The following is a 12,459-nucleotide window of genomic DNA, read 5'->3' as shown; positions in this document are numbered from 1 at the left end:
CTCTGGGCTGCTCCGCTGGAAGATAAACCGGTTGCAGTGGAGTCAGTTCCAGCTCATGGTAACCTCGTGTGTGTCAGAGTAGAACTGTGCTCCATAGGATTTTCAGTGGCTGATTTTTCTGAAGTATTTCACCAGGCCTTTCTTCCAGGGTGCCTCTCGGTGGACTCCAACTTCCAACCTTTTGCTTAGCAGCATTTGCACCACCCAGGGGCTCCACTGGGAGGTTAGTGCTCTGGTCCTAACCAGTGGGCAGAGTTGAGATACTAAGTTCACTTGCCAGGTGAAGTACTCGGGACCAGTTCCTCACACATTGTAGGTACCCACAAATATTTGCTGACCAGGTGAATTAGGGGTCTGGAAAGATCTAAGTGTCTCAGAAACAATGAATTCAGATTTTTTGAGAGAGATATTATGGCAGTATCTTACTTTTTTGCTTTTTAAACACACAAAGAAATAGATTGAGAGATTTGCCCAAGGTCACGAGAGCCCAATGCCATCTAGTTGATCGCGACTCATAGCAACCCTATAGGACAGAGTAGAATTGTCCCATAGGGCTTCCAAGGAGTGACTGGTGGGTTCAAACTACCAAACCCTTGGTTAGCAGCTGAACTCTTAACCGCTGTGCCACCAGGGCTCCAAAGGTCACAACCCAGATTTTGACTCCCTGTCTAATGTTCATTCTTTCCAGTAAATGGAACTGACTCTCACAACACGAGGAAACCCACCCCTGATTGGGTGTTCCTTCTGCTGGGAGAGTTTGTATGTTTGCTTGCTTTGTTTGAAAGGTCTCTTTTTTTTTTTTTTTTTCTGAGCCTACAGTTTGTGCCAGGCCGTGTGCTACGCATGGGGATACAGAGATGGATTGGAACCAGTCCCTGCCCCACAGGCAGCGAGGGAGTCAGATACAGTGAACCACTAGCAACTATGCTAACCAGTGTGGCAGTAAAATTTGGGCAGAGTGCTTAGGTCCACCGATGGCGGAGAGATTAATTCCACTTGGTTGTATCTTAGGCTGTGTTCTCTAGAGAAACAAAACCAGTGAAACACGTGTATGTGTATACAGAGAGAGATTTATCTCAAGGACACGGCCCACATAGTTGCAGAGGCTGGCAACTCCCAAGTCCGTGGGCCAGATGTTAGGCTGCGGGCATCTCCTGACTCATGTAGCTGCAGGGGCCGAGGAACCCAAGATCTGCAGGTCAGATGGCAGGCTGATAGCTCATGGGCTGCAGACACTGATGAATCCAAGATTGGTGGATAAGATAGCAGGCCGCTGGCTCACAGGCTGCGGAGACTGATGAATCCCAAGATTGGCAGGCAGTACTCCTGGCAGCTGGTTCAGGTTCCAAGAACTGGAGGTCAGATGATGGTGAGCCAGATGGAGGATCTAGAGCAAGCCAGCGAGCTTTGCCAGAACATCTATATATATGTGTATTGGATATGGGCCACACTCCTGAGGAAACTCCCCTTACAACTGATTGGCTGATCACATGAGATCACATCATGGAGGATAACTGCATCATGAAATAACTGCCAAACTACATCATTACACAACTGCCAAACCACTGAGAATCATGGCCCAGCAAAGCTGACAACCTTAATCACAGGAGACAAAGGAAAGGTGACATATGCTGATCCTGAAAGAATTTGACAAGCGCAAAGGTGGGGAGGAGGATCATTCCAGGCCGATATAGCAGCATGGAAGTGCTTTCTGTACGACAGTGAGTGTTCTTGTGTCGTTGTGAAGCTTGGAGTATGTCACCAGCGGTGAGGCTGAAGAAAGATAGGGGGAGCAGGCTTTCCCAGTCGTTCACTTTTTCATTCAGCATGCATTGATTTGGTACTTATGAGGCACTAGGCATTGAGGAAAAGAGCCCTGGTGGCACAATAGTTCAACACTCAGCTGCTAACTGAAAGGTCAGCAATTTGAACACAGGTGCTCCACAGAAGATCTGGTGATCTGCTGCTATAAAGATTACAGCCCAGGAAACGCTATGGAGCAGCTCCACTCTGTCATATAGGGTTGCTATATAGTCACTATGAGTCAGAATTGGCTCGACAGCGCATAGCAACAACAGGCATTGAGGTGAGGATTACAAAGATAATTCATATATATTCAGTTCTTTCCCTTTAGGAAATCATAGACAGTTGTTTTATCTCTGTCACCTTATAGGAGCTTAGAAAGCATCACTGGAGGGAGAGAATCATAGAATAGTGAGGTTGGAAAAGAATCTCAGATCATCAAACCTAGCTATGGGATGGTAGAAGGAAGGGGTAAGCCCACCTAGATTGGTTCTCTCACCTAACCCAGACTCACACTGGTCCCTGCCCTCCTAAACCTGTCTACTCTCATTTCCTTCCACTTCACAGCCAGACTCCTAGAAGTGCTTTTCTACTCTTAAGGTCTTCACCTCCCAGTCACTCCTGTGCGCACTGGTGTTCCCCCATCACTACTTGAAATTGCGCTCCCCAGGATCAGCAATGATGTCCTTGGGGCTGATTACCAGGAACTTTTGGTTCTCATCTTGTGTGACCTGTTAATATTTGATGGTCATCCACTTCTTTTTTATTGGAACACTATTGGTTTTAGTAATATCAACTCTCCTAATTCTACCCGCCTTTTTATTTATTTACTGCAGTAAAAATATATGTAACAAAGCATTTGCCAATTCAGCAGCTTTTACGTGCATAATTCCGTGATGTTGATTATGTTCACCCTGTTGTACAACCGTCACCACTGTCTTTTCACAAACACTCTACTGCCATTAGCAGAGACTCAGTGCACCCTAAGCAATGACACACTCTCCTCCTCTCTCCTAGGCTGGCAACTACCAGTAAGTTTTGGTCTTTCTGCATTGGCCTGTTTCATATAAGTGGGATGATGTGGATTGAATTGTGTCCCCAAAAAATATATGTCATAAATCTTAACCTTATGCCTGTGGGATTCCATTTTACTTGGATCCACAATCAACACCCATGGAAGCAGCAGTCAAGAAATCAAAAGATGCGTTGCACTGGACAGATCTACTGCAAAAAACTTCTTTAAAGTGTTAAAAAGCAAAGATGTCACTTTGAGGACTAAGGTGCACCTGACCCAAGCCATGGTATTTTCATTTGCCTCATATGCATGTCAAAGCTGGACAATGAATAAGGAAGACCGAAGAAGAATTGATGCCTTTGAATTATGATGTTAGCAAAGAATATTGAATATACAAAGGACTTCCAGAAGAATGAACACATCTGTCTTGGAAGAAGTATAGCCAGGATGCTCCTTAGAGGAGAGGATGGTGAGACTTTGTCTCCTGTACTTTGGACATGTCATCAGGAGGGACTAGTCCACGAAGAAGGACATCATGCTTGGTAAAGTAGAGGATCGGCGAAAAAGAGGAAGACCCTCAACAAGATGGATTGACACAGTGAGTGCAGCAGTGGGATCAAAAATAGCAACAATTGTGAGAATGGCGCAGGACAGGGCAGTGTTTTGCTCTTTTTTACATAGGGTTGCTATGAGTCCAGGGCACTTAACAACAGCAACAGTGATGCCAGTGGTTATAATCCCATTTGAGAATGGGTTGTCTTTGTTATGTTAATGAGACAGGATTAGTTTAGGGTGCATTTTGAGTCAATCTCTTACAAAACATAAAAGGAGCAGATTAAGAAAACAGCTGGGGGAAGACACCTGCCAAGTCACATGAAGACTGCCCAGGAGCAAAAGCTCAGAAGAGACAAAGACCTTCCTCCAAAGCTGACAGAGGGAGAAAGGCTTCTCCTGGAGCCGGCACCCTGAATTCAGACTTCTAGTCTCCCAAACAGTGACAAAATAAATTTCTGTTAAAACCACAAACTTGTGGTATTTCTGTTATAGCAGCACTAGATAACTAAGACATGGGATCATACAATATTTGTCCTTTTGGACTGACTTATTTTGCTCAGCATAAGGTTTCCAAGGTTCATCCATGTTCTAGCATGTATCAGGACTTCATTTTTCTTTAAGGCTGAATAACATTCCCTTGTATGAATGTACTGTATTTCGTTTATCCATTCATCTGTTGATGGACATTTAGGTTGTTTCCACCTTTTGCTATTGTAACTGCTGCTGCAATGAACATTGGTGTACAGGTTTCTGTTTACGTTCCTGCCTTCAATTCTTTTGGGGCATATGCCTAGGAGTGGGATTGCTGGGTCATGTGGTAGTTCTATGTTTAGCTTTTTGAGAAACCGCCAAACAGTTTTCCATAATGACTATCATTTTGCATTCCCATCAGTAATGGGCGAGGGGTCCTATTTCTCCACACCTCCTACCTCTCTTAGGCTCCTTCGCAGTCTCTCTTATAGTTTCCCCTTCCTCTGGCTAGCTCTTGAAAATTGATTTTCCTTGAAGTTTAGTCCCAGACTCTATTCTCGCTCAGTGTGTTCTCCCTCGGTTGTCTCATTTAGTCCCAAGGCTTTGATTGCCTCCTGTCTGTATGCTAATGATTTTCAAATCTCTGCCCCCATCCATGACTGTCCTCCTGAGCCCAGGCCCAGAAAGTCAACCATCTATTTGACATTTCTGCCTAGATGTCCTATGTTGTTGTTGTTAGGTGCCATCGAGTCAGTTCTGACTCATAGCGACCCTACGCACAACAAAATGAAACACTGCCTGGTCCTGCGCCATCCTTGAAATCGTTGTTACTCTTGAGCTCATCGTTGCAGCCACTATCAATCCACCTTGTTAAGGGTCTCCTCTTTTCTGCTGACTCTCTGCTTTGCCAAGCATGACGTCCTTCTTCAGGGACTGATCCCTCCTGACAACATGTCCAAAGTATGTAAGATGCAGTCTCACCATCCTTGCCTCTATGGAGCATTCTGGCTGCACTTTTTCCAAGACAGATTTGTTTGTTCTTTTGGCAGTCCATGGTATATTCAATATTCTTCGCCAACACCACAATTCAAAGGCATCTGTTCTTCTTCGGTCTTCCTTATTCATTGTTCAGCTTTCACATGCATATGATGCGACTGAAAATACCATGGCTTGGGTCAAGTGCACCTTAGTCTTCAAGGAGACATCTTTGTCTTTCAACACTTTAAAGAGGTCCTTTGCGGCAGATTTACCCAATGCAATGCATCTTTTGACTTCTTGACTGCTGCTTCCGTGGCTGTTGATTGTGAACCCAAGTAAAATGAAATCCTTGACAACTTCAATCTTTTCTCCATTTATCATGGTGTTGCTTATTGGTTCAGTTGTGAGGATTTTTGTTTTCTTTATGTTGAGGTGCAATCCATACCGAAGGCTGTGGTCTTTGATCTTCATTAGTAAGTGCTTCAAGTCCTCTTCACTTTCAGCAAGCAAGATTGTGTCATCTGCATAACGCAGGTTGTTAATGAGTCTTCCTCCAATCCTGATGCCCCATTCTTCTTCATATAGTCCAGCTTCTCAGATTATTTACTCAGCATACAGATTGAATAGGTATGGTGAAAGAATACAACCCTGATGCACACCTTTCCTGACTTTAAACCAATCAGTATCCCTTTGTTCTGTCTGAACTGCCTGTTGATCTACGTAAAGGTTCTCATGAGCACAATAAAGTGTTCTGGAATTCCCATTCTTCACAATGTTATCCATAATTTGTTACGATCTACACAGTCGAATGCCTTTGCATAGTCAGTAAAACACAGGTAAACATCCTTCTGGTATTCTCTGCTTTCAGCCAGGATCCATCTGACATCAGCAATGATATCCCTGGTTCCACGTCCTTTTCTGAAACCAGCCTGAATTTCTGGAAGTTCCCTGTCGATATACTGCTGCAGCCACTTTTGAATGATCTTCAGCAAAATTTTGCTTGTACATGATATTAATGATATTTTTCTATAATTTCCACATTCAGTTGGATCACCTTTCTTGGGAATAGGCATAAATATGGATCTCTTCCAGTCAGTTGGCCAGGAAGCTGTCTTCCGTATTTCTTGGCATAGACAAGTGAGCACCTCCAGCGCTGCATCCATTTGTTGAAACATCTTAGTTGATATTCCTTCAATTCCTGGAACCTTGTTTTTCGCCAGTGCCTTCAGAGCAGCTTGGACTTCTTCCTTCAGTACCATTGGTTCCTGGTCATATGCCACCTCTTGAAAGGATTGAACATTGACTAATTCTTTTTGGTATAGTGACTCTGTGTATTCCTTCCATCTTCTTTTGATGCTTCCTTCATCGTTTAATATGTCCTATAACTTTCTTAAATTCAGCATGTCAAAAACTGAGCTCATTATCTTCCTCTCCCAAATTCCCCTTCTCAGTCTGAGTATTTCTAGGGTGGAGGTCCCTCCAGAGCTGAAGTCTGTCCTAGGCTACTAGTTTCAAAGGACATAAGTCCTCAAAAGCAACAAGCCAAAGAGAAAGTGAATCTCAGGAGACCAAATCTGGACAGTCTGTACAGCCCTTGTCCTTGAATATGCCCCATCCCTATCACCTCTCCTTCCTGGAGGAGATAGGGGCAGGCGGAGAGGAGCCTTGTGCTTTGCCAAGCCTAGAGCTCAACAGGAATGAGCTGCCCTCAAGGCTGGACACTGCACAGAGGTCCAGGAAGACAAGGCTTCTTTGAGCGTATTTCCTCACCTGTAAAATAGGGATAAGGTGAGAATAAATGAGATAGTTTGTAGGAACACTCTTGGTATTCTTTAGAGTAACCCAGCATTCATTGCCTCTGACGCTGAACCAGAGAAAGTTCATCTCAGAGAGGCTAACTGGATTGCCCAAGGTCATAAGCTAATAAGGGTCGTGACTATGACTAGAACCCAAATTAATGAGTCTTACACTAAATTAAATCCTAAGAACATCAATGCTAAAAAACAACAGCAAGGAACAACTTTCTTGTCTCTTCAGATATATAATTCCTGCCATTTCTCCCCAGCTTCTAGCCACAGGAGGAGAAAAGAGTCTAAAAATATGTGTTGGTACCAATTTCTGGTTCTGATATGGGTAATTAACAGCTAAAAACAAAGCTGTTAATTGCCACTCTTATCAATGGGTGGTCTTTCTGTGGGTTGCTGAGATGTCAGAAACAGTGATGTCACAGAAGCTATTTTGTTCCTTGGCCAAGTCAACCTGCTCAATCCAGTCCCAGAGAGTTCTGCACAGTATTGGGCAGCAGAGACTGCAGAGTGGGTCCAGACTTGGCTCCACCCAGAGCCTTCCTACTGACCCACGCAATGGGGTGCATACCTTCCCCAAGCATTCGTCACAGCCACCAAAGGCCATCTTAGCTCTTATATCAGTCAGTAGGAGATATATACATATAAGTGTGTGTGTGTGTGTATGTGTGTGTGTGTGTGTGTGTACGAATCTTTTACATACACACACACAGAATTGCCTTACACAATTGTGGGGGCTGGCGAGTCTGAAATTTGTCAGGCAGGCTGGAAGCTTGGCCAGGAGCAGTCTTGAGGCAGAATTTCTTCTTCTGTGGGCAACCTCAGTTTTGCTCTCAAGGACTTCTAGCTGATTGGATGAGGCCTACCCACATTATCAAAGATAATCTCCTTTACTTCAGATCAACTGATTGTAGATGTTAACCACATCTACAAAATGCCTTCATAGAAACACCTAGATCAGTGTTTGCTTGAATAACTGGGGACTATTTTATAGCCTAGCCCAACTGACACATAAAACTGACCATCACAGCCCCCTTCCCTTTGAACCTTTAATATTCACTAACTCAGATCTGCTCAGAATGGGAATTCCAGAACACTTAATTGTACTCATGAGGAACCTTTACGTAGATCAAGAGGCAGTTGTTCGGACAGAACAAGGGGATACTGATTGGTTTAAAGTCAGGAAAGGTGTGCGTCAGGGTTGTATTCTTTGACCATACCTATTCAGTCTGTATGCTGAGCAAATAATCTGAGAAGCTGGACTATATGAAGAAGAATGGGGCATCAGGATTGGAGGAAGACTCATTAACAACTGCATTATGCAGATGACACAATCTTGCTTGCTAAAAGTGAGGAGGACTTGAAGCACTTACTAATGAAGATCAAAGACCACAGCCTTCGGTATGGATTGCACCTCAACATAAAGAAACAAAAATCCTTCCAACTGGACCAGTGACCAACACCATGATAAATGGAGAAAAGATTGAAGTTGTCAAGGATTTCATTTTTCTTGGGTTCACAATCAACAGCCACGGAAGCAGCAGTCAAGAAATCAAAAGATGCATTGCATTGGGTAAATCTGCCACAAAGGACCTCTTTAAAGTGTTGAAGAGCAAAGGTGTCACCTCAAAGACTAAAATGCACCTGACCCGAGCCATGGTTTTTTCAATCACATCATATGCATGTGAAAGCTGAACAATGAATAAGGAAGACAGAAGAAGAACTGACGCCTTTGAATTTTGGTGTTGGCAAAGAATATTGAATATACCATGGACTGCCAAAAGAACGAACAAATCTGCCTTGGAAGGAGTACAGCCAGAATGCTCCTCAGAAGAAAGGATGGTGAGACTGTGTCTTCCATACTTTGGACATGTTGCCAGGAGGGATCAGTAGTCCCTGGAGAAGGACATCATGCTTGGCAGAGTACAGGGTCAGCGGAAAAGAGGAAGACCCTCAATTAGGTGGATTGACACAGTAGCTGCAACAATGAGCTCAAGTATAGCAACGATTTTAAGGATGGCTCAGGACCAGGCAGTGTTTCGTTCTGTTGTTCATAGGGTCCCTATGAGTTGGAACTGGCTTATCGCTACCTAACAACCACAACAACAGATATACTCAAGTTTTGAGGGACCAATTCTCTGGCAGTGGGCCTGGTGAAGAAACTGGATGGGGAAACCAGTTAGCCCTGTGAGCTTGGGCAAATCACGTCACCTCTCTAAGCTTCAGCCTCATAATCTATAAAGTTGTTGGAGATTCAGGTGCTTCCATTGTATGATCTCCTTCCAGAGATGTTTTCTCAGTCCCTACAAGGTGACAAAAATGAAACAAACCTGATTCTTACCCCAGAAAGGGTAACAGGTAGTACGACAGAGTAGAACTGCCCCATAGGGTTCCCGAGGAGCAACCGATGGATTCAAACCGCCAACCTTCTGGTGAGTATCCGAGCTCTTAACCAGTGTTTGTGCAACCAGGGCTCCTGATTAATTCACAGTCTAGTGGAATTTACAACTCCCCTACTTTCTTGATAGGCAACATCTTGCCTCAGTTTCCTCATTTGAAAAATGCAAACCTACCTGGAAGAGTTACTATGAAGGTCTAGATAGCATATAAACAAACATACCAAAAAACCAAAACCAAACCAGTTGTCATGAAGATGACAACCCCATGTGTGTCAGAGTAGAACTGTACTCTTAAGGTTTTCAGTCGCTGATTTTTTGAAACTAAATCACCAGGTCTTTCTTCCAAAGCACCTCTGAGTGGACTCGAACTTTCAGTTAGCAGCCAAGCATGTTAACATACAGCTACTATATAAACGCGGTACAATACCTAACATCATTAGGCCCTGACCAGGAGATTGTTACTAATATTACAGTTGCTTCTCTGGCAGCTGTGTAGGTTTGTAATGAGCCAAGCAAAGATGGTCCTTGTGCCCTACCCACCCATCCACTCAGTCAGCAGCACATCTGGATGTGTCTGGCTGTGTACACTGTTAACCATGTCTCTGTGTGTGGTAGTAGCTGTCTTCCCTGGTGAGGGAGTCTGTGTGTGACCTTGGATTCATAGCACCCAGCCCTGACTGGCCTAGCACATTAGCCTGTCTGAAACAATCAGCTTGTTTGAGCTGGTAGATGCCAGGAGCTATCAGTAGAATGACCTATGGTATGGCTTATAACGGGCTTTGCCTTTAACATACACTCATTGAAATAACTCTGAAAGCAAGATAAAAAGCAATGTCCTTCTCCGTCTTCCAAACCCATGGCCTTCACAGCTTGAGGTAGAGCTAGCCAGATGCTGTGGTAGAGAAGGGCCCGACCTGGTCTTTCCTTCCCTTCCTGTGCCCTGAATCTGTCCTTGCCCATCCTCTTTCTCTCCTGTCACATTTGCATCCACCTCTCCTTCTCTTCTTCCTTACGGCACACTTAGATCCCCCATCCTGAAAACAATCTCTTCTTGACCCTACTACTTCCATTTGCAAGAAGGAGGCAGCCTGGAAAGTAGAAAGATCTTTGGGCTTGGAGTTAGGAGACCTGGGTTCAAATCCTATCTGTGTCACTTACTAGCCAGTGTGACCTTTGGCAAATGACATAATCTTGCTGAGCCTCCATTTCCTCCTATTTAGGATGGACTTAATTTCTGCCTATTCTCCAGGGTGGTTTTGAGGAGTCAGTGTACCAGCAGAGCCTTTGGTACATAATCGGTGCTCAGTCAGTGACAGCTTCCTTCCCCAGGTTCTGGGACACTCATCCTGTGCCCTTCCGCTGCCTCTTTCCTCTTCACTGTCCACCTGTCCCCTGACTACTGTGCCCTCTGAGCTCTGTTTTCCTTCTTTCCTGCTCAGGACCTCATCTATTCCAGCTCCGTAGACACAGCCTATAAAGTATTGATAGCCCTAAGGACCTTTCTGAGGAGGAATGAAGATGTCCAAGTGGGTGGTCTCATCCGAGGTCACTTCTTGCTGATCCTACAGCATCTGCTGGTGGAGTATGGCCCTTCTGCCTCAGGAGGTCAGTCTGCAGGTCCTGGGAACATGTTTTGACAAGAAGGTCCTGGTCTGGCTGGGCATTCATGAGTGGGCATCGTTGCCTTGGTTAGTTCTACTCCAGAGGAGAGAATTAGGACTTTCCTCTGCAGAAGAAGAGTCAGGCCAGTGAGACATCAAGCCAGACATCACCTCCGTTCTGTCATTGGAAGAGTGGGTACCCAACAAGCTTGGGGAGTGTGTGTGTGGTGTATGAGTGTGTTTACTTATGTTTAATGTCTATGTATTTAACAAGGGTGGGTGGTTTCATGTCCCCACCTTGCACAGCGTGTGCTCAGAGCTGTTTGCCACAAGAGTGGCAGCCCCCAGTTGGGAAGAAGAAAGCGGGAAATATGGGGGAGGCAGGGGAGGCACAGCACCCAGCAGGGAAGCCCTGTGATGTGTTGGAAGCTCCCAGTGAGAACCAGGAGGATAGTTTCCAAATCTGGGTGGGACTCCCTGGGGTCAAGGAAGCTTGAAGTTTAGAGTAGTACGAAGAGACTGAAAGTTGCAATTGGTTTTTCTTTTCCTGTTTTTAAGGAGGCTGAATTTTTAAATGAAATTTTGTAGCAACTAGGAGAAAGTGGGAGGCGAGCCAAGGTTCCCTTCGCTCTGCCTGAGTGAGGCCTGGGGTCTGGAGGCAGATTTAAGAGTGTTTGGAGGAGCTGGTCCTTCCTTTCCAGGGAAGGACATGATATGCTTCACAGAGAATACCATCTAACAACCATGAGGTTTAGTGGAAGCTCATAGTGGAAAGGCCATGGGTTTTGGATTCAGACTTGGGTTCAAGTCCTTACCCTACCACTTACTGGCTGTGGGACCTTGGAGAGTCACTCAGCCTCTCTGCACCTCAATTTTCTTAACTCCAAACTAGGAATGGCAATCCCTGCTTCACGTGGTTGTTAAAGGAATTAGGTGAAATCATGAATTCCTAGTATCTAATCCAGAGTTGGTACTCAGTATGTCAGTTGCCCCTGAACCCAGTGAAGAAGAAGTAAGTCAGGAAATAGGGGTAAATCCCATCAAGTCACCTAACTTGGGAAAATAAGACTCAGGTGCCCCTTACTAAGGGCCATGTAGAGCTGGACAGGGTGTCCGGCTGATCGGGGTGTCTGGGTCCCTGAGTAACTCTCCTTGTTCTTCACAGCCTCGATGAATCTCCCCTTGCTGTTGAGCCTTCTCTCCTTGGTGCAGCTTAGAAGCGAGTCAGAGCAGGAACTGGACAGCATGGCCATGAAGCTCCTTCACCAGGGTGTGTCAGCCACTTGGGACGACGCCTGAGGTCCAGGGCCAGCGTACAGGGTGCACTCACACAGCAGAGCTGTGGGTGCTCCTCTCTTGCATCCTTCCACCCCTTTGGAAGAAGCTTAGGGGGTCAATCTGCCCGGTGGGCCTCTTCCTAAGGGACCTCCCAGGGTTTGCCCTACTTGTTCTCTAGAAGTAATTGAGAAACAAAAATAGCAGTATGTGACAAGCACAAGCTTTGGAGTCAGGAGGGCCTGGGCTTGAATCTCTGCTTAGTCACTAGTGGCATCCCTATGAGCCTTAGGCTTCTTAGAAATCACAGCACTTACCTGATGGGGCTGGCCTGAGGAACAACTGAACCAGGAGGTGGAGCATGGAAGGCCCAGTGCCTGGCACACAGCAGGCTTTCAGTGGCAGCTGTCCTCATGGATGCCTTTGTCCTGAAATAAGTTCAGTTCTCCACCTCATCCCACAGTGGGCCCCTTTCCACCCCTGCCCAAACCTCAGCAGGACCTTTCATTGCTTTCAAATGTATCCCCACTTAATGGGCAGCAGCCTCAGGAAGACAT

General features: G+C 45.4%; 1 protein-coding gene across 1 annotated transcript in view; it reads left to right on the top strand.

The window, feature by feature from the left end:
• Positions 1-12,459, top strand: part of MEI1 (meiotic double-stranded break formation protein 1) — a 122,541-nt gene that overhangs the window by 87,593 nt on the left and 22,489 nt on the right. The window contains exons 21-22 of the mRNA XM_064283440.1: positions 10,466-10,631; positions 11,793-11,897. Coding sequence (XP_064139510.1) covers positions 10,466-10,631; positions 11,793-11,897 — 271 coding nt within the window. The remainder of the gene's footprint in view (positions 1-10,465; positions 10,632-11,792; positions 11,898-12,459) is intronic.

The sequence above is a fragment of the Loxodonta africana genome, chromosome 4, assembly GCF_030014295.1.
Source record: "Loxodonta africana isolate mLoxAfr1 chromosome 4, mLoxAfr1.hap2, whole genome shotgun sequence".
NCBI lineage: Eukaryota > Metazoa > Chordata > Mammalia > Proboscidea > Elephantidae > Loxodonta > Loxodonta africana.
Note: the sequence above shows the minus strand (reverse complement) of the source record. Positions and strands in the feature narration are given on the sequence as shown.